Source organism: Nelusetta ayraudi, unplaced genomic scaffold (genome assembly GCF_046127955.1).
Source record: "Nelusetta ayraudi isolate G7.1 ecotype Tasmania unplaced genomic scaffold, CSIRO-AGI_Nayr_v1 ptg000135l, whole genome shotgun sequence".
Lineage (NCBI taxonomy): Eukaryota > Metazoa > Chordata > Actinopteri > Tetraodontiformes > Monacanthidae > Nelusetta > Nelusetta ayraudi.
This window is the reverse complement of record NW_027466185.1, coordinates 5,477,741-5,499,064: the sequence shown is the minus strand read 5'-3', so window position 1 is coordinate 5,499,064 and position 21,324 is coordinate 5,477,741. Positions and strand designations below refer to the sequence as shown.

Here is a 21,324-nt window from a genome sequence, read left to right as displayed (position 1 = left end):
CGCACCTCTTCTCTTCGGCTTTGGAAACCACCTGGGTTGTTGATTTTGTGTGCACAGAAAATTGTATCCATTTTTTTTTTTAATTTTGTCTATTTTAATGTACATCACTTTGGTAAACTTTTGTGTCTAATTAAACTTTGCTTTATAAATAAAGTGGATTGGATTTGATTGGATATTATTTAGTTCTTATATTTTCTTCTCTTCCCTGACTTCAAATGTTGACCAGAAAATATACGTCGTCAAACTGACAGTAACTTCATGTGCGGAGAAATTGCGCCATAAAGCGGTGTGCGGAGGTGATTGCAGCTACGGCCACTGTTCCAGCGTAAGGTTATGCTTGGCCATCACTTTCTGGTTATTTTGCGACAACAAGGCTCTCCCCAGTATGTCTAAATAAATGTAAGTACTCGTCCCGACTTGTCGCCAAAGTTATGTCTGCACTTAGTCCTGTAAATTACTCCGATTATGGACGAAAACACATTGAAACAGCTGCTGAAGCTCACTCAGGAGGGAGAACTGGCTTTTCTTGATAAACTGATATCATGTGGCGGTTCGGGTGCTGCGGAAACGATCAGAAGCAAACACTTGGGTCGGTCAGGAGACACGCTGCTGCACTACGCTGCCAGACTTGGGCATGTGGACATTGTGGAATATCTGGTGAAAAGGCTTCACATGGACTTGGAGGTGTACAACAACGACTACAAAAGGCCGCTGCACGAGGCTGCGTCCATGAGTCATGAGATATGCGTTAGCTTCCTGCTACGAGAAGGAGCCAAAGTGGACTGTCTGAAAAAGGCAGACTGGTGAGCATGACAACACTTTTATCATCATCATCATCTTTTCCTTCTTCTTCTTCTTCTTCTTTTTTTTTTTTTTTTTAATGAGTCATGTCGGTGCTCATTATGTTTATAACCACATTGAGCCAACCTCTGTGACATGACCCTTCGATAGCTCAGTTGGTAGAGCGGAGGACTGTAGAGGCGATACGCTGAAATCCTTAGGTCGCTGGTTCAAATCCGGCTCGAAGGAAACATTTTTGTTTATTTTGTATATCGTTCGATCCTGTTTATTTTTGCGAAATGTCAGAGAAAATGTCGGAAAATATAATGACGCTATGTAGAAAAAACAATTACTAAAGTTTATGTTCGACAAAAAAAAGTGTACGATGGATGAATACCATTTTAATGACTATCACTACTACTAGGTTCTACAACAACTACTAATGTACGCCTACGACTGTCCACTACATTAATACGTTTGTATTGTAATAGTAGTTTATATTATCTTTATCTGAGTTGTGAGGTCACGCGCGCACACACACACACACACACACACACACACACACACACACACACACACACACACACACACACACACACACACACACACACATCAGAGGTCTTGCATGAGCATCTGGATCATTTTTAACAGCTTTCCTGTTCTCATACCATTTTTTTTTCTTTTTTAACTGCAGCACAACCAAATTATAATCAAGAAATAGCTATGAGCCATTATTGGATATTTACACTTTTAATAACAATTTAATAAAAGTGACCTATGTTATTTTCTACATTTTTATTTTTCTCTATACTGAAGACGTCATTAGCAGTGACACCAAAGCCGAGGTACTCTAAAATAATCTCTTTCTAAAATATGATTCACTTTTATATTGAACTACACAACAGCATCGTTCAAATAGCTCCACTTCAAGCAAAAACAACTCTAATACGTAAATAATAAGTGAGTTACTTTATCTTAAACGCAAAGGTAACCAGCATGTTATTACGATGTAAGGAGTATAAAGTACAGTTATCTGTGTACAATTGAAGGGAGCAAGTACTACTCAAATAAAGTGCAGATACCTGAAAAATCTTCTTCCCGCCTCTGCCCAGGACTCCCCTGATGATGGCCTGCACTCGGAGGAACCTGGGCGTCATTCAGGAGCTGCTGCGCTACGGCGCCGACCCCACGCTGAAGAACAAGGACGGATGGAACTCCTTCCACGTTGCCTGCAGGGAGGGCGACCCTCAGGTCGCACGGCACCTGCTCGACGTTGCGCCTGACGTCTGGCGCACTGAGAGCAAGACCCGGAGAACGCCGCTCCATACTGCCGGTCAGTGGCGTGCCGTGCGTGTGAGCTTAAACTCTTGTCCAAACTGGTCCAATAAACTGCGCAATGTCACCATTTCGCATAAGATGGCAACGCGCCAATGCACAACCTTCTTTACATTATAAACTGCAAATGAGTCCTGCAGCCCTCGTGGGTTTGTTGCGCCAGCTGGGAAATCTCCAAGTTGAGTTCAGTCTGTCAGGTTCTCAGTGCTCATCCAATCACAGGACGCGTGAAGTTCAGCGTAAAGCCAGCTAGGTGGCCTCGGCATCGCAGCCTCGAGATCTGATTGGCTATCGCTACTCACTGTGTTCCGTTCACGTACAGCAGACAGGAGGCTGCTATGTTGGTTCTGCTGGCCTCAGGTAGATTTCATAGAGCCTGGCAACATAAGCTAGCTGAAATACGATTGGATAAAAACTCTTATCGGAATTCACAACAATGGAAGCCAACCAATTGGATGTTATATGATGTGAAATAAACAGACGATGGAGAATAACTTTATTATCATACAGTATTCATGGGGAATTTTACTTTTCTAAGCATGTGTAGGCCAGCAGACAAGGCCTAGCTGGCCCTGAAGGCCCAACACTGCCGGTAGAGAGGACGTTTATTGCCATAGTCTGTCCAGGTGTACCTCACAAATGCCCTGAGTGTTTTACAGTCACTTGACCTCTGAGGCATTGGGGCATCTTTGTTCTTGTAAAGGTGTTGGGCATTTTTCATTTTCTGAACATTTTAAGTACTTACACCCTCTCTGTATCCTCCTAAAGCAATGCATGGCTGTGAGGAGGTTGTCAGGATCTTGCTGGAGAGGTAGGCTTACCTGCAATTTGTTGGGAGCACAATTCTTTAAACAGCCGGGCTGATTCATTCTTCGATGCATCTCATGCGTTTGTCGACCCTCCCGCAGATGCGGCTACACGCCAGACAGCACCGACAGCTGCGGGGTCACTCCTTTCATGGACGGCGTCAGGACCGGACACATACCAGTGGCCAGGATGCTTGTAGAGAAACACCAGGTAGAAATGAGGTTGTTTAGAGCCACAAAATTGTTGCAAATGCGGATTTTTTTTTTAAAATAGATTTTTGCTGCACTGCAGGCTTCCCCAACAGCTGCTGACGCCCTCGGGGCGCAACCTGTGCACCAGGTGGCCGTCACTGGCCAGGAAGAGGCACTGCGGTATCTGGTACTGGATCTGAAAGTAGATGTGAACCAGAGGACAGCAGACAAGTGCCTGACTGCCTTACATTATGCTGCAAAGGTGAGATCACAGTCAATGAGGTGTGGAGAGGCTGTAGTGGTGGTGCTCTTACTATTCCTCTTTAAGGAAAGGGTTACATTTGGCCAAAGAAAAAGGAAAACAGGTGAGAATTGTATTTATTTGCTTTCAGTAATAAGTCAAATTGATATTGTTCTTTATTGTAATGAACATATTTTCCCTTCTATCTTATTGGGTCATTTTGCCCACATTCGACTCCCTGGCAAAATCCTGCATCTTCACATGTGTCACTCAGTGGTAAATTTATATTTCTCATGTGGTACAAAGTGGTACCATATGGGGAAAAATAAACCCAAGTAGATCCAAATATGTCACCAATCATTTTTGTTCATTGAACTCGGTGTGACAAAATTAGGCAAAGTTCCTCATACAACCACATTCTTGCAGATTTGCTGTATTTTACAATTTATACCTACCCCCCCGCCCCCCAAACCCAACTAAACCACAGTCTAACAGTATAAGTTTTACCTTTGATTCTTGCTTTTAGGCTCCATTTGGGAATACTAATTTGACCTATCATGGTAGTTGCATTGCATGCCGGTCTTTGAAATGTCAACATGTGAATGTTCTCCACTTTAGAAGACAGAACTGTGGATGACAGTGAACGTTAACTGTCTTTGCCCATTTGAATGTCTCCTTCAGGAGGGCCATACCTCCATGATAAGAGCGCTGCTGCAGCTGGGGGCCGATCTTTACGCCCAGGACTCAAAGGGAAGAAGTGGTGAGCAGTGAGACACTGAAAATCTCAAATTTCTGGTTTATTAGTAGATTTGAATGAAGCCTGGCAAAAATGTATCATCCAAGATCGTCCAGGATGATGCAATAAAAAGGCAAGGTCCTCATGTTTGTTGAAACACCACTGCACTGCACTGTACTGTACTGCACTGCATTGCACTACGCATTTCAGTGTATGATATTTAATGGCGATGTGGGCTTCTCCCTGGTCACGAATGATTCACACACCCATCCACTCAACCACCTTTCATCCAATAATTTGCTTCCAAACTATTGTGTTGTGTTCCGTTCACTGCTCTACTTCACAAATTCCAGTATAAAATAAAGTTAAGTAATCTGATTTTATATACATATATACATATTTATATATTTATATATGTATATATATATATATATATATATATATATATATATATATATATATATATACAGTTGTGCTCAAAAGTTTACATACCCTGGCAGAATTTATGATTTCTTGGCCATTTTTCAGAGAATATGAATGATAACACAAAAACTTCTTTCACTCATGGTTAGGTTGCTTAGGTGAAGCCATTTATTATCAAAAAAACATGTTTACTCTTTTTAAATCACAATAACAACAGAAATTACACAAATGACCCCAATCAAAAGTTTACGTACCCCGGTTTTTAATACTGTGTATCGCCCCCTTTAACATCAATGACAGCTTGGAGTCTTTTGTGGTAGTTGTGGATGAGGCTCTTTATTTTCTCTGATGGTAAAGCTGCCCATTCTTCTTGGCAAAAGGCCTCCAGTTCCTGTAAATTCTTGGGCTGTCTTGTATGAACTGCAGGCTTGAGATCTCCCCAGAGTGGCTCAATGATATTGAGGTCAGGAGACTGAGATGGCCACTCCAGAACCTTCACTTTAATCTGCTCTAGCCAATGACAGATTGACTTGGCTTTGTGTTTTGGATCATTATCATGTTGGAATATCCAAGTACACCCCATGCGCAGCTTCCGGGCTGATGAGTGCAAACTTTCCTCTAGTATTTTTTGATAACCTGCTGCATTCATCTTGCCATCAATTTTGACCAAGTTTGCCGTGCCTTTGTAGCTCACACAAAGCCCTTTTGTTTTTTCAAAATTCCTCCTTATTGTGCATCTTGAAACATCCACACCACTTTTTTTTTAAGAGAGTCCTGTATTTCAGCTGAAGTAATCTGTGGGGGGTTTTTTGCATCTTGAAACATTTTCCTGGCCGTTGTGACAGAAATTTTTGTTGGTCGACCTGATCGTGGTTTGGTTTCAACAGAATCTCTCACTTTCCACTTCTTAATTAGAGTTTGAACACTGCTGATTGGTATTCTGAGTTCCTTGGATATCTTCTTATATCCCTTTCCTGTTTTATACAGTTCAATGACCTTTTCCTGCAGATCTTTTGACAATTCATTTGCTTTCCCCATGACTCAGAGTCCAGAGATGTCAGTGCAAGGGTCTGTCAGGAGCCAACAAACTCAAAACCTTTTCCACACACTGATTACAAGCAGACAGATCACAGGTGTGGATGGTTACATTTAGTAACCATTCAAACCCATTTGAACTCAACAATCAACTTGTGTGCATGTTATCAGGCCAAAATCTCAAGGGTATGTAAACTTTTGATCGGGGTCATTTGTGTAATTTCTGTTGTCATTATGATTTAAAAAGAGTTAACATGGGTTTTTGATAATAAATGGCTTCACCTCAGCACCAACCATGAGTGAAAGAAAGGTTTTTGTGTTATCATTACATACATACATATATATATATATATATATGTATACATATATAAAACCCATAATATATATATATATATATATATATATATATATGTATATATATATATATATATATATATATATATATATATATATATATATATATATATATGTATACATATATAAAACCCATAATATATATATATATATGTATGTATATATATATATATATATGTATGTATATATACATATATATATATATATATATATATATGTATGTATATATACATACATACATACATATATACAAGAATTAGGTTTCCGACATGTAATATTCTCACTTTTCTATGATTACATATTACACATAATTTGAAAGGTTTCTGGTTCTCCACTTCTTCTCTCCTCCACCAGCCCTTCACATGGCGTGCATCGGTCAACACGCAGAGGCAGCCAAGACACTTCTGCAGCTCGGCTTGAAAGACTCAGAGGACGCGTTGGGCACAACAGCACGGCAGCACGCCAAGAAACCGGACATAGTCAAAGTATTTGAGTGTGATGAACAAGATGCATGAGTTGACCGTGAAGTTTTAGGTATAAATGTGTGTGTTTGGTGGCCCCGAAAGAGAGATGAGAGGAGGGAAAATGTTTCACGTTGTAGATGAAACACACTTGTGGAATAATAGCTAGATGCCATCATTGTAGTCCGCAGCAAAGAGGTCACCTAACTCACACATGGAAATGATCATCGGGAAAATACCCTGCGGTGCTGGATATTAGATTGAATTATATGAAAAATACTGAATCCCATGACATGACTTGAAATGGCATTTTATTTCAGTCTCTTGAATTAAAATCGAGCCAGCTGTAAGGAGTGAGTGCAATGTTTGGTGAACGCTGTGCACTAATGCAAACACGTGACTCAACTTGCTGAACGGGTGACCTTGTTTGCGTCTGGCCTGGGATCGTTGGCAGCCTCTCACTTGCTGACTGCAGCTGAAATCTGAGAATCTGAGATTTAGCAGAGCTAAAATATGGGACTTAACACAGTTTACAGTCGCAATAAACGCTAAAATATATAATATTAGGTGATAGAAAAAAAATGATGTAGAGTTTATGAGATCACATTTGGAGTTTATTTATTGACAATAAATTATATTATAGCATATTGATTATATTAAAAGAAAATATCAAAGTTTGTTGTAATCCTGTATAAAAATAAATTCTGGATACAGATTTGCTGCAAATATTATGTTATTCCTTCATACTGGTGAAATTTGGGGAAAAACAACAATTTGCAAAATGCAATTCTGAAGCTCTCTCACTCTCTCTCTCTCTCTCTCTGTATAAATGTTCACATACATACATGTATGTATGTTGAAAAATAAATATAATGAATGAACCAGTGTGAATGTTTTCATTTAATTTCCAGTCGGTCCTTTGTTGTTGTTTGCTTTTGTCTTTGACCCTATATTTACCGCGTGATTAGCTCGCACTAGTAGTCGCTATTTCTTGTAATGGCGACATGTTTGAGCATCAGTCCGTACACACAATAGATGCATATATTTTCTTGAATGTACTGTTCTGCCATTGTTTTTTAGGGGCTTTGTGACGTCAGACTGGGAAACGGTCAGTCCGTAGTACGTGCTCACGGGTGTGAGGTTCGGATTTGACTGCCATTCCAGCGCACTGATGCGGCTCGCAGGTTAGAAAAAACACGACTCACGAGTTGCCCGGTACGCACCTCTCTAACGTAACGAGGAACAACACGTGGGCCTAATCGTGTTTGGGGCCACGGGGGTTCGGAGCCGTTCCAGTCTTCAACGATACACGTCGTTATTTCCCCCCCCAATGATTGACAGTTGCAAAGCCCCGCCCTCCGAAGCGCATGACGCTAAACCGCAGCCCTGTTAATTTCCAGCCCCGCAGGTCTCCATTTTCTTCTTCTTCCCGTACAGTGTGTGACAGAGGAATAAAGACTTGAAAAATGAATGAAGAATACGACGTGATAGTTTTGGGCACCGGACTGACGGTGAGCAACAAACTTCCGATGTGATTCTTGCGTTTGGAGGGGCTTTGCAACCTGTTAGCGCTTCACCGTTGTGGTTTGAGCTCACTGGGCCTGATAAGTGGCAAGGCTAGCCTGCTCTAAATAGCCTGCTTAGCTGCTAACTTAGATTATGCGTCTCGGACGTGTATTTAACCGTAACGGAATTAAATTGCAAACGTTCGCTGGTGCTTTGTGGCCTGTTCAAATACACAAGGACATACGCGTGACTTTGTTCAAGTTCAAATACTGCTTGTGTCGAGGTTCCTTAACGATTTACTTGTTAGCTTGAACTCCGGTTCTTAGGGACGATTATACATGGACGGCTGCTTTGCTAATGTTAGCTCCACGGAATTATAGGAACGGGTAAGTAATTAGCCCGATAACAACACATTAACGATTGCCTCGTTTTTCAATCGGTGTTGTATGGAGTTTGATTGGTTAACTGGTGCTTTGCATAAAATAATGGATTGTATGCGGAGCTGTTCACATACAATCCATTATTAGTATGTGGACGATGAGCTAGCGCAAGTTTCCGACCAGTAGCGCTCAGTAAGTGTTGTGCGTACCCTGTTCTATCTACTGTTGGCAAGTCGTTTTGGGAAAATAGTAATAATAGTAGTAGTTGAACAGTTAGTGTAATACATATGGGGGGTGGAGGGGAGAGAAAAGAAACTCAACCGGACAGACTACCTTGCTATTAGAAGTGAAACTTTTTTCTTTAAATGTATTTAAACTCAGATACGTGTGCCTGTAAATGTTGCCGCACTTGATTGACTTGATGTTTAACATGAGTTTGGAGCTTGCTCCGCTGTGACTTTGTCACCTATCAACCGTTTCGGTAGTCGAGAGAGCTCTTCGACAGGCCCCGCCGAACCTGTTGTCCGCTTTACGTGACAGCGGATTTTGAAGACCGCTTCCTGAAAAGTGGTGCGTAGTTTTAACAGTGACATAATCCGCGAGACCGCTGGCGTCAACGAGGCGTTGCTACGTCTCCTTCTCCTTCCTTGAAAACAACAGCGCGACTGTTAATAATAATATAACTTTGTATCGGGATACATATGTAAAAGCGGCGACGTGGAAGACGGATTTGGTTACGTTTTACACTGACGGGTTGTGTTCATTAAGCGTGCACTGGGTGTGGTGCTACTAAGACTGCGGAACTGAAAGCACCACGGCCACCCTTCTAAACTACAGTCTATCTACGGTATCCGTCAGGCGAAGAAACATCCGTCTTCTGCGGTAAAGCGGCTGACTCCATGATGTACATTTAGCTTAGCGGTGATATTTTCCTACGTTGTTACAAATCACACACGCACAAATAATGCATGCAAATGTAAGTTTTATACATGAAAAAGTAATGTAACTTGTTGTACAGTTGGAATGGGGATCGATAAGCCGTGGTTATGTTGTGGTCCTCGTGGGACTACCAGAGGGGGGTAACCCATCTGTCCACTACTAATGACCGATGAAAGGGAGCGGTTTAGCGCAAAAATATTCAACTGTACCACACTGCTCACCTTTTTTTTTTTTTTTTTTTTTTTTTTTTGGGGAGGGGGGGGGGGGGGCAACTGCACATTGGCACCTCTGCTGCTGGTGATCAGGGTGCAAGAAGATGACATTACTGTACTTGGAGAGAACTGAACTAAAACTAAAACTTGAACTAAAAAAAAAATAAATAAAAAAAATCTTCCCCTCCCTTATTTTCCATTCTATTTATTCATTTTAATCTATTTAGCATGAAGACTGCTCGTGGCCTTCTTTTTATTTTTGTATTGTTTTTTTTCTCCTAGTTTGTGTAAGGTTAAGCCAGGCTGAATATTGTTGCCGTTCAGTCCTTCTATGTGACCTTTCTTCACCTTTCTTCAATTTTAAGCTTATTGTCTAGTCATGACCTAGCACACGTGATTCTCTCCCAGATACATGTTGCTGATCATTAAAATAATCAACTGACTGTACAATCCTTAACTTTTATACTGTTGTCAAATTGTCTCCTACCTCTTCTGCTATAATGAATCAAAGGAAATGAGCACAATCTAGTAAATAGCAGGAATCACAAAACTAAAAATTAGAATTTTTTTTTCCACAGAAAATGTTGCCAGAATGCAAAACTTGCCAAAATATGATGCATCTGAAACTTACACAAATTGATATTGAAACTACCAAAGAAAATGGAGCACACGGTCTTGGCACTGGTACTGTCCCTGGTACTGTCCGTATCTCTGAACCTGCTGATAACTTGGCATAATCAACAGGTGCTATCAAGTAACCTGATAAACGTCCTGGCAAATCAGCTGAGATGGACTCGGTGTGCCGCAATCAAATGTTGAGGTTAAAATGGCAACACTGAACTTCAGCCACTTGGTGAGTGAGGAGGTCGGGGTGGGGTGGGGGGGGCTGGTGTTTTCCATGTTTGGAGGCTATTTGACTTTTGTTGAACGGCCCCCACAGCTGCAGCTTTATGCAGTTGCGTGTGTTATGCGATGCAATTTGGCTCTTTACTCCACAAACATTGTTTTCTTGGATAGCTGAAAAAGATGTATATTCCAGTTATATAAACCACAAACGCTTCACAAGACCCGAGAAAACCTCTTGAGTCACTTTGATGGAATTCGTTGAGCTGCGTTAATCCCATGAACCAAACGGATTGTAGTCAGAGGTTCTTGTGACTGGAAACATTTGGAAGGGGGAGAAATTGTAACCATCAGTGTTGCCAAATCAAAGTGATTATGTCATACTCTCATTTTGATGATCTGTCATGTGATTGTATTTTCTTTGAAAAAAAAAACAACAACCTAAGACCTATCCACTTAACTACTTCACTACTTTCCAAAACTGTATGCTAATACTCCGCTACAGGAAGCTAGCGCAGCAGCAGCAAATGTGCATTCTGTTCTTCAGCCATTCAGTCCATTGAGCGTTTCTCTGGTTTCTATCAGTCCAGTTTGTTACATATTGAGCTTGAACTTTGTCCTGATGTTTTACACGGGCTCAACCTTCTGCCACTCTTCTCTTGCACTTTCTGTGTGTGTCAGCAGCGCACTCCTTACTGACTCGTACCACTTTGTCCTGCCTCTGGCTCTGTGTCAAAACTCAACCATAACCACAGCCCATGTCTATGCAACCCGGGTCAATGGCGTGGCACGATTGTGAAGTAAATAGAACCTGGGGGTAAAGCAGAGTTTTGCAGCGCTGCCCAATGTCTCCATGCAGTCATTCATTAGCGGCAACCCACCGCAAATTCAGTGTGTGTGTGTGTGTGTGTGAGCAGTAGTCTGCCGCTGGGGTTGGGAGCTGACGTGGCCTCTTGGTTCATGGCTCTCTTGACAATGGCAGGAAGGGGTGTAAGATAGGAGGAAGGCTGACTTGGGTGTAAGTCAGGAGGAAAGCTGACTCGCTGGAGTCGACACCAGCTCAGCACCGCAGCGCCACTTCGACTTCCTCCAAACGTCCGCTGTCTCTTGCCTCTCTCGGCAAACTCTGTTTTGGAGATCCTTATTTGCCACATGTCGCGTCACGTGGCACGTCATGAAGTGTTGGTGTGGCGGAGACTGACATGATGGTGCGTTACCAGGAAGAAAGTGTAAGAAATCACTTATAAAGTGGCCGATGGCAAGTTAAATATAAGTTTTACAAAAAAGCGAAGTTAAGAAATATTTTTTTTAAGAAGTGGCAAGTCCAGTGTTTGAAGTGATATGCAGTGCAATATAATATAGAATTAGTTGCAAACAATGAATCTAAAATATGAAACTATACCTTTATAATATATAGTAGTTGTAAACAAAACAAATGTAGTACTAATGATAGTGCTGTATAATTTAGTAGACCTGATAAATAATATAATATTAGTGCCATGATTTATTAAATATATAATCTAATATAGTAGCTACGTATGAATCTACATGATTATGGGTATTATGGTGCAATGAGGTGCAAGTGATTGTCCATGTGCAAGATGTTGTGGAACGTCTTCTGTCGTCAATCTCGGAGGAAGTCGATAAATCGCTGGCAAGCCCCCCCCCTTTTTTTTTTAAACAACAACAAAGGTCTCACCAGTTTACGCAGAAATGAATTGCGAGTTGCCACTTCCTGTTTCCCCGTAGTCTCCAGTTCCCGTTAAGAGCCCCAGACAGGTTGGTTAGGGAAAGTTGTTTGCATGTCATGTGACGACTTGTACGCCCACAGTGTAAGCGCTCGCTCTCTCTCTCTCTCTCTCTCTCTCTCTCTCTCTCTCTCTCTCTCTCTCTCTCTCTCCACCCCTCAGTAGTAAAAACTTGCTTCAGAGTAAAGTCCACAGTGTCACATGCAGTCTTTTTTTATTTCAAGCAAACCCACTGCTGTTAATCTTAATGAGGCCGCTGGTCAGAAGTCAGAGTTGGAATTAGAAGAGTTGCAGTTTTCAGAATTAGCTGGAATAAACACGCTCTCCCGTCACCGCAAATGTCTGCGTCAGATCTTTTATCAAGAGCCCGTCGGTATTATACAGCACATGTAGCGCTAATACAACACATGTAGCGCTCATACAGCACATGTAGCGCTAATACAACACATCCCAGAATGCTCTTCTGGTATTTTGGCATGACAATCAGGACAGGCTTTTCGTTGAAGGATATTATTATTATTATTATTATTATTATTATTATTATTATTATTTCTTGATTGGTTTATTATTTTATTTTTAAATGTATTATTAGCCAGTGGAAAAAGGTTACTGTTGAAATTTAAGTCAGAAGGCTGCAAATAAAAAAGAGCCATACAATTCTTATTGACATTTTATTTATTTGAATGAGTTTTGTAATTTGAAACTTTATTTTGCATGTGTGAAATATGAAGTAATTTATTGCATAGCATTAAGCTTTGCTTGTTCCATATTCAGTGTTGGAGCCAAAGATCCATATGAAAAAGTTCACTGCCATTTCTGGATGCAGATTTCTTTCAGTGAATATCAATGTTGGCCCGAGACTTTGTCCAAGTTTTGAATTTTGGCCCCACTGTGTATTTGAGTTTGACAGCCCTGCCCTAAATCCTGTGTTGTGTCATGAAGAAATATCACTAGTGCGTCCATTTACAGGTTGTCCGCTCTTTTTTTTTTTTTTTTGCATTCACACACTTCTGCATTGTTTTTCGCCTTGTTACGTCCATTTATTTTCCCTCTAAAACCCAGTCGTGTTTGAGGTTTTAATGCTTCTTCCCCATCGCCCCAACAGGAATGCATCCTCTCGGGCATCATGTCGGTGAAGGGAAAGAAGGTTCTGCACATGGACCGTAACCCCTACTATGGAGCTGAGAGTGCGTCCATCACACCGCTCGAAGATGTAAGTTTTTTTTCTGACTTTTCTGCCTGGGTTTAGGTTTAGGGTGGGCGAACCCTTTGACTGGTGGGCCACAATGGCTTCTAAAACTTGACAGAGGAGCGGGAGCAAAACAATAAATCACGGGATAAGTAGAAAAGACAGCTGAATGCCGATTGAAAATGAACAAAAGTCTCAGAAGCCCCACGGTGTTCAGCTCATCACTGAAAGGACACTGAAAAAAATGAGTGAAATTGATGAAGTACGGCCATGTTATGACTTACTCACTGTTAATATAATGTCTTCAAGTTCGGTGGGCCGGATTTGGCCCCCGGGCCGTAGTTTGCCCATGCCTGTTCTAAACTATATGAGTGTATGAATGTGAAGGAGATTGTGACTGTGACCAGTCTAGGTTTGGCCAAACCAGTCTTGGTGTTCAAGGAAACGTTGCAATCACATCTTTATGTGTCAGTATTTATATTAGGGCTGCAGGATATTAGGAAACCATGCAATATGCCATCATGCTGTTGTGTGTTGCGGTAACGATACATAAACTGTAAATAAACAAATACTCAAGTATACAGCGATCATGTCTTTCTGCTGGTAGCATAGACTGTAGGCAATGGGCAGCCTATGCAGACAATGAAAAAAACCAATATCCAATGTTTCCTTTCCAACAAGATGTTTCTGTTGAAAGAACTGTGCCTGGCAGCAGCTGCTGTATTGACACTGAACCAACCTAGGTGCACAGCAACACACTTTCTCCATCACTTACACTTAGACTTTTAGGGTTAGACTTTTTAGTTGTCATTTAGAAACATTCACTTCACAGTGTACATTTAAAAACCAAATTCCGATGCACCAACTACCGAAAAACCAACAATGACAACACAAAAGAAAAACAATAAAGTGAAATGAGAGTGCGATGCATAAAGTGCAAATGAGTATGTGTGTGTTGAATTGATGCTGCCTTCATTTACTGATACCCATAGGAAGCCGTGCGAGCTGTGGGTCTCGTTAGCTCACAGAGGTAGACGGCTGAGTTTACTGAGTTGTTTTTATTCGGGTGAAATGAAGTCTAGCTCGACGGAAATTTGCGTATACCATTTTTGTTTTAGGTCACCAGCACGTAGTGCTCACTGCTCACGTACAAGAGTATATTCGGTGTGGTAGATGTGGACTACGACAGTAAAAGCGGCAGTAATATGTTGTGCATGTTTGAATTTCTGAAGAATCCGCTGGCGGTGGCGGCGCTGTTCGGTGAGGAAACCCGTTAGATTGACGACCAGTACGGACATAGTTCTGGTGTTGTATCGCGCTCCCGTAAGGCTCAGTCTGATTGGCCAAATTTCTTTACATGTAGCTCATGGATGAACACACTATTTATTGCAGTGTTTACAATGCGTCTGTCGCACGTGTTGATATTGCGATATCGATACATTTACGATATATTGTGCAGCCCTAATGTAGACCACTTGTAAAATAATTCAACTGTCCATGTGATGTGAATGTCTTGTTTTTTCTCTTACTAATAATTCCTCCTTATTCTTGCACTAAATTGTTGCTGTAATTAGGCAAATTTCCTCAATGTGAGATGAATAATGGCGTTCTGTTCTGTTCCGTTCTCAAATTCTTTTTTCTGGTTCTCCCTGCAGCTCTACAAGCACTTCAAACGTCCGGACAAAATGCCAGAGACCCTGGGAAAAAACCGGGACTGGAACGTGGATCTCATCCCGAAATTTCTCATGGCCAACGGTACACATGACCCACTCACCTGTGTGTGTGTGTGTGTGTGTGTGTGTGTGTGTGTGTGTGTGTGTGTGTGTGTGTGTGTGTGTGTGTGTGTGTGTGTGTGTGTGTGTGTGTGTGTGTGTGTGTGTGCTAAATATGAATTTTTAACACCCCCCCCCATCCTCCCCCAGGTCAGCTGGTGCGCATGCTGCTGATCACAGAGGTGACGCGCTACGTGGAATTCAAAGTGGTGGAGGGCAGCTTCGTCTACCAGCAGGGCAAAATCCACAAAGTGCCCTCGACGGAGGCCGAAGCTCTGAAGTCCGGTGAGTCGCTCGAGAAGGTGTTGCCTGATGCGACGCTGCAGGTACCCTGAAAGAAAATAAAACTGTGTAGACTCTGCAGGCGCAGCTTGAAAATAATAGACTATGTGGGGGGGTGAGAGGAAATATTGAACTGTACCTCACTGCTCACAACAAAATAATGATAAAAATAACTCCAACTGCACATTAGCACCTCCTGCTGAAAATGAATTTAAACATTGACTTAAAGCCACGCCACACCTCGGTACGATTGTGTTTTCATTGGCTCTGCGATCACCAGGGCTGCCAATGAACATCAGAAATAATTTTTTACATTGTATTGAAATCTTTTAATTGAAAATATTTTTACACAACAATCCATAGAGTGCAGGATGGATGGCTTTCACAAAGGAATTAAATAAATAAAGCTGAAAAGTTCCTGGCCTGCTACTGCAGCCAGCGCACAGTTGTTGTGAATGGGTTGCGCAGTGGCATTGCCTGCACTGACGTAGATTACGGCTTGGAGTGCAAACTCTATGGAAACGAACGTGCGTTTGCATCGATAATAAAGTTGCATTCAAGACGGTTCAGAAATACGGGGGAAACCCCAAGCCAGTACGTTTTGCTGGGACCCCCGGCATTATTGGTTCCTAATGCTGTTGCCTGTCGGTTGTATGCTGCATCGGTTCTGCAATGCTTGCTTTTTGTTGATTTCTGGCTTATTCTGTTCTTCAAAGGTTTGATGGGGCTATTTGAAAAACGTCGCTTCAAAAATCTTCTGAGCTTTGTCGCCAACTTCGATGAGAATGACCCGAAAACCCACGATAAATTTGAACCCACGACGAACATGAGGGCTATTTACAACCATTACAACCTGGCGCCGTCCACCTGCGAGTTCACCGGCCACTCCCTCGCCCTCTACCGCACAGATGAGTTAGTGCCATTCCTACTTGTATGATGAATACACGTCCGTTGAGTTTTGCAACAGCTTGCAATGTTCACCAATGGAGAGTTTGATGTATTTTCTGCCGATCTCCCTCCGCAGGTACCTTGATAAGCCCTGCCTAGAGACCATAAACAAAATCAAGCTTTACAGCGAGTCTCTGGCCAGATATGGCAAAAGCCCATACCTCTACCCACTGTATGGCCTGGGGGAACTCCCACAAGGATTTGCCAGGTAGGGGAATCTTCCTTTCACACATGTGCAGTATGTCTGGCAAATTACTTTGTTTTCAACCAAGTGTTTTTTCTTCTTACATGGTCCATTCACAAACTTTAAGCCAATGTGACAGCCTGTTTTTCTAAGTTTACATTAAACTGTAGTGACTGAAAAAGAAATGATGGGACTAACGGCAGTCTTGGCCGTCCGTAAAACTTGAACAGCCAGACAGTTATCCGTGTAAGGTTGATTATCTAAAGGTCCAGTGTGTAATATTTGCCTTGAAGTATGATTTTTAAGTTGTTTAAAAGCTTAATATACTGCCCGTAAGAAATTGGCAAGCTTAGGAGAGGGAGAGGGAAAGAACGCTGCAATCTAAAATGTGACAACTTGTTGTCGCTGTTTCTTCTGCAACATCTCCAAATATTACACACTTACCCTTTAATTCTGAGAACTCTTTGGTAGAGCAGGCAGGTGCGTTCACATGACTTTCCACAGTGGATATTATTCCTTGACCAGTGTTGTGTTTTTAGGTGTTTCTGCTGGAAAGTTAATGTGTTGTAGCAGACATGACTCTTTGAATAGTCAATTGATTTGTATCTTTATAAGAGTTATGTTTTTGAAGTGCAAAGGAACAGCATTTCATTCTATAGCCAAAAAAAGTCGCAGCACCAATATTATCCCAGTATATACTGTATATTTGCAACGCTGTGTTTAAAAAAAAAAAAGGAAACTGTAAAAGTTAAACATACATTAAATGGAAGCTAAACACTGGGTTCCAAACTTGTCAGCTTATCTTATTCTTGCTCGCATTAACAATTTCACTCAAGCTTATAGAAATAGGATTGGTTGCAAAGTACCCCCGCCCCCAATGTCTCTGGTTGTGATCTTCAGGCTGAGTGCCATCTACGGTGGGACGTACATGCTGAACAAGCCAATTGACGAGATCGTGGTGGAGAATGGGAAAGTTGTGGGGGTCAAATCTGAAGGAGAGGTGAGCAGCTGCCTCTCAGGCGCATTAGCGAGTGTGGCATGTGTGTGCGTTGCCTGGGACTTCAGCCTGACATGGAACGCAATGCATTTGAAATCTGTATTATGCACACATTGTTTTAAGGTTATTATTTAAGGACAGCTGGGAGTTGTGGAGGCTGTAGCGCAAAGGAAAAATAGATTTGATTTTTTATTATTTCAGTTATGATTCAAAATCGATTTATTGTTAAAAAAAAAAGGCTAAACAATTTTTTTATTTGATCGCTAAACCTGCATTTTTAGGGTGCCCCAGATCACTTTGTGCGCACACATGAAACGACTGAAAATAGCAAAGGCAAGACATTGAAATTCATTTGAATCCTTTAAAAAGTGAAGCTCAGACCTGTCCTGTCTGTAACACATCTGTTGTATAATGTGTCTTCAAGTCAAACTTGAAAGTCCCCCTGAGCAGAAATGTCGCCATATTTGTAAATGTTCATCATTTGCATGGGGGGGGGGGGGGGGCACTTCAAATATGTCACGCTTCAGTTCTTAAGGGGTTATCGCAGTTTTCCTAAACTTTGCCATTTTTTTGTTTTCCTCCTGTTACAGTTTGCCAGGTGCAAACAGCTCATCTGCGACCCCAGCTACGCTCTCGAGCGCACCGCCAAAATCGGCCAGGTGATCAGGGCCATCTGTATCTTGGACCATCCCATCGCCAACACTTCCTCTGCCAACTCTTGCCAGATTATCATCCCGCAGAGTCAACTCAACAGGAAGCATGGTAAGCTACCAAAGGAAGTGGGAGGCCTCGCGTACACTGAAAACAGGTCGCATCAGCTGGACGTTTTCCGTCATTGACGTTTTTTTTTTTTTAACGGTGACTGAAAAATCTGAAGGCCATCGGTCATTTTGAGGGGTTGCAAGTCACACTTGGCGGCATTGAGCAGATTGCAACCACCCCTTAAGACACACGGCGCGGAGACGGGTCAGCCAGTGTCTTTGCGTGTCTCGGTGCGTGTCAGGAGGAAGGTGTGAAGCGGTGCGTTCAGGGCACCGCCAGTGAACTGTTCATATTCATTGGCCCCCGGAACCGCAAGGAATCATGGGGGAAATGTTTAAGGATAATCTGAAAATGCATTCCAATAGAACAGCGGCACAGTTATATAGTACTGGATATTGAATTTGTGGGGTAAATAATGCTTATGGGTTTAATGCAATGAGTCTTAAACTAAAATTAAGTGAATGGCGTCATAGGAGCGTGACGGAAAATTTACCATTTAAACCGGTCAAAATCACCGGTTACGAAAAAGTTTTTTTTTCCTTTATTTCGTTTTGTTTTTTTTCCCCTCTCAGGAACAAAATGCCAGGAAGTCCTTCATCGATAGCGGACAAATGTTTTACAGTTCACAATCGTCTGCTGGTTTTCAAAAATGATTTTGCAAATCACGTTGTTATTTTTGGCCGTCGCTCAAGACTTTTCACCACCACTTTTAGCATCTAAAGTGAAAGTGAGTGAGGACACAGGGCGAGCAGGATATAGAGGAAGTATGAGCCTGATTATTTGTTAGAATTTGGCTTTTCATTTGTTGCTCCACTGCCAGAGTGCGTTATCTGCAAAGAGCTGCTGGTTAATGACCGTATGCGACCATTGAAACTAAGACAAACAAAGTCTCTGACTAATGTTGTTCTATTCATTGTTTGATTTGAAGAATTGCACAGGTAGGTCTTAAAATAAATACAGTTGTTGAATTGAGAACTAGATTTACATGCAATTTATTCAGTAAATGTATTCAAAAATACATTTAAAAAGACTCAAAGGTTTTGGAAGAATCAAAAGCATGGTCCCTGGTTTCAAGCACCAAGAGCAGACTGTGACTCTCTCTCTCTCTCTCTCTGTCTCTGTCTCTGTCTCTCTCTCTCTCTCTCTCCCCTTGTCAGACATCTACGTCTGCATGATCTCCTCTACGCACAAAGTGGCAGCAGAAAAACATTTCATCGCCATTGTGAGCACCGCTGTGGAGACCAGCGACCCCCACGCTGAGATCAAGCCGGCCCTGGACCTGCTGAATCCCATCGTGGACAAATTTGTCAGCATCAGTGACCAGTACGCTCCCACGGACGACGGCTCTGAAAGCCAGGTAGGACCGACCGCTTGGATTAAAAAGTTGAATCAGAATCTTGAATGTAATCCAACACCGACGCCGTCTCCTCTCTAGATTTTTGTCTCCCGCTCGTACGACGCCACGACACACTTTGAGACCACCTGCGATGACATCAAGGAGATCTACCGGAAAATGACGGGCTCGGAATTTGACTTTGCCGAGATGGAGCGCACAAAGAAGGACATCTTTGGTGATACCGAGTAGTGGCAGGGGGGTCTCCGCCACACTCCCGGTCGGTCGTCAAAGAAAGCGTTGCTGATAACAGAAATCTTAATATAGAAAAACCTGCTCAAAATGTACACACCAACGGGCTGGCGCTTTATCCTAAACACCTGGCCTGCCCGTTGAGGAAGAACCTGGTTTATAGAAATATGGCATAGTATTGTTGAATAGGGTTCAGGAAGGAAACTATGCCCACCTCACCCCCGCCCAAAGCCATGCTAGACATGGTTGTAGTACTTAACAGAGGACACAGACCTGGACATTCTACTGCTTTATCAACTTAGTCCAAAGACGCACCAAATCAAATCAAAATTCCTGAGCATAGTGTTTTACAGTATTTCAGAGAGGGGAAGCGATCTGTCTTTGTGTCCGTGTTCAAAGGTTGACTAGGTATCAGCCATGTTCAGGCTTTTTTTTTTCTCAGAAAAGAGTTGACTTGGCTGTGTGCTTCAAAATTAACCAGATGTTGTCTCCGCACCAGTTCACAGCCATGCCAGGTGGCCCTTTGGAAAACCAAAGTAGTTCAAAAAAATGTGTTTTTTCTCCATGTATTTTTGAGGAAACCCTTCTGTCGAAAACCGTAAGCTCAGTCATTCACAGGTAGGAAAGACAAAACCACCAGGCTAACCAGCATACACCACTTGAACCCTTTTATTTTTCTTTTATTCAACAGCGTAATTTACTATAATACATGAAGATATATATTAGCCTGAGTGATTTTTGCAGAGCGATGGATGACTTGTGCATCAAAGTGTGGTCAGCTGAAATTGCTTAAGATGGACCAAATGTGTACTGCAGCAGTATTGAATTGATGACAGTCTTGTAATATTTTATCGACGACTAAGAAAACATCCTTGGCTCTGATGATTTCTCTACTGCAAAGTAAAATCATTTTTTTCAAAACCAAAACTTGTTTTATCCCTTTATTTTCCATTTTTCCATATATCCAGTTTTAGTCGACTCCTAACAGAAGACCTTGGCATGCCGGAGGCAGACAATGGGGATGGATAGATATTTAGAATCCATAATGGAATTCCTTTTCCAAAAAGGAGTGGTGGTTGCAATTATGTAAGACTAAAGACCGCAAGCGAGAGAATTGTGTTTATCAAACACTTAGACAGAATTATAGTTGAGATAAACTAAATATATTAGAATTGAACATAATTTGACAAGTGAAGTAGAATGACAATGTAACATGCAGATAGTTTTGATACTATTTTTTTGCTCTTCCACGGGTAGTTAGGGGTATTATTGTAACCGCTACCTTGAAGGTCCAGTGTGTAAAAGTTGCCATGATTAATGAGTTTTATATTGGTAAAACCTTAATATACTGCCCGTAAATACATTATTATTATACAGCTGCCAACTCTCACGCATCTGATTGGCTTCTCACGCTGAAGTACATGTCAAGGTTAAAATCTGCAGCTGAGAGTTTATCTGTGCTCCATCTCTTGAGCCTGAGAAAAGCCACTCGTGGTCGATAAGTTATTCCTGCAGAGACGGCATGAGACCTGTGTGAAGTTGGCCCTCCTCCCTCAGTAAAAGCTTTTCAAAATACTCTCAATCGCTTGTGCTGCAAAATCTTTGTTTGTGCTG

At 41.9% G+C, this 21,324-nt stretch overlaps 2 protein-coding genes and 1 non-coding gene across 5 annotated transcripts; all 3 read left to right on the top strand.

Annotated features, from left to right (window-relative positions):
- The first annotated feature begins 189 nt into the window (after window positions 1-189).
- On the top strand, window positions 190-21,292 carry LOC142877028 (rab GDP dissociation inhibitor beta-like). Of its 2 annotated transcripts, XM_076011359.1 has the most exons (11): window positions 190-201; window positions 7,792-7,874; window positions 13,097-13,204; window positions 14,836-14,935; window positions 15,103-15,237; window positions 15,951-16,146; window positions 16,259-16,390; window positions 17,267-17,366; window positions 17,954-18,125; window positions 19,283-19,482; window positions 19,561-21,292. In XM_076011359.1, the coding sequence occupies exons 2-11, from the start codon at window positions 7,830-7,832 to the stop codon at window positions 19,708-19,710; spliced, it is 1,338 nt and encodes a 445-aa protein (XP_075867474.1). In that variant the 5' UTR covers window positions 190-201; window positions 7,792-7,829; the 3' UTR covers window positions 19,711-21,292. The 2 variants fall into 2 exon arrangements, with proteins under 2 accessions (XP_075867474.1, XP_075867473.1); XM_076011358.1 differs by lacking the exon at window positions 190-201 and having other exon boundaries at window positions 7,717-7,874.
- Window positions 231-7,244, top strand: ankrd16 (ankyrin repeat domain 16). 2 transcript variants are annotated; one of them, XM_076011360.1, is made up of 7 exons: window positions 253-803; window positions 1,893-2,113; window positions 2,884-2,926; window positions 3,024-3,132; window positions 3,214-3,375; window positions 4,036-4,114; window positions 6,257-7,244. In XM_076011360.1, exons 1-7 carry the CDS (start codon window positions 466-468, stop codon window positions 6,415-6,417), a joined length of 1,113 nt encoding a protein of 370 aa, XP_075867475.1. In that variant the 5' UTR covers window positions 253-465; the 3' UTR covers window positions 6,418-7,244. The 2 variants fall into 2 exon arrangements, 1 of the variants encoding a protein (XP_075867475.1); XR_012923772.1 differs by having other exon boundaries at window positions 231-803; window positions 3,214-4,114; window positions 6,257-6,325.
- On the top strand, window positions 942-1,029 carry trnay-gua (transfer RNA tyrosine (anticodon GUA)). The gene is given in 2 exon segments: window positions 942-978; window positions 994-1,029. It is a non-coding gene; the product is annotated as a tRNA-Tyr (tRNA).
- Window positions 21,293-21,324: the final 32 nt, after the last annotated feature.

Coding starts and splice junctions, on each gene's coding strand:
- ankrd16 (XM_076011360.1), top strand. CDS start 466: ATGGACGAAAACACATTGAAACAGCTGCTGAAGCTCACTCAGGAGGGA. Junction 804..1,892: donor TGTCTGAAAAAGGCAGACTG/GTGAGCATGACA, acceptor GCCTCTGCCCAG/GACTCCCCTGATGATGGCCT. Junction 2,114..2,883: donor AACGCCGCTCCATACTGCCG/GTCAGTGGCGTG, acceptor ATCCTCCTAAAG/CAATGCATGGCTGTGAGGAG.
- LOC142877028 (XM_076011359.1), top strand. CDS start 7,830: ATGAATGAAGAATACGACGTGATAGTTTTGGGCACCGGACTGACG. Junction 16,147..16,258: donor GCCCTCTACCGCACAGATGA/GTTAGTGCCATT, acceptor CTCCCTCCGCAG/GTACCTTGATAAGCCCTGCC. Junction 18,126..19,282: donor TCAACTCAACAGGAAGCATG/GTAAGCTACCAA, acceptor TCCCCTTGTCAG/ACATCTACGTCTGCATGATC.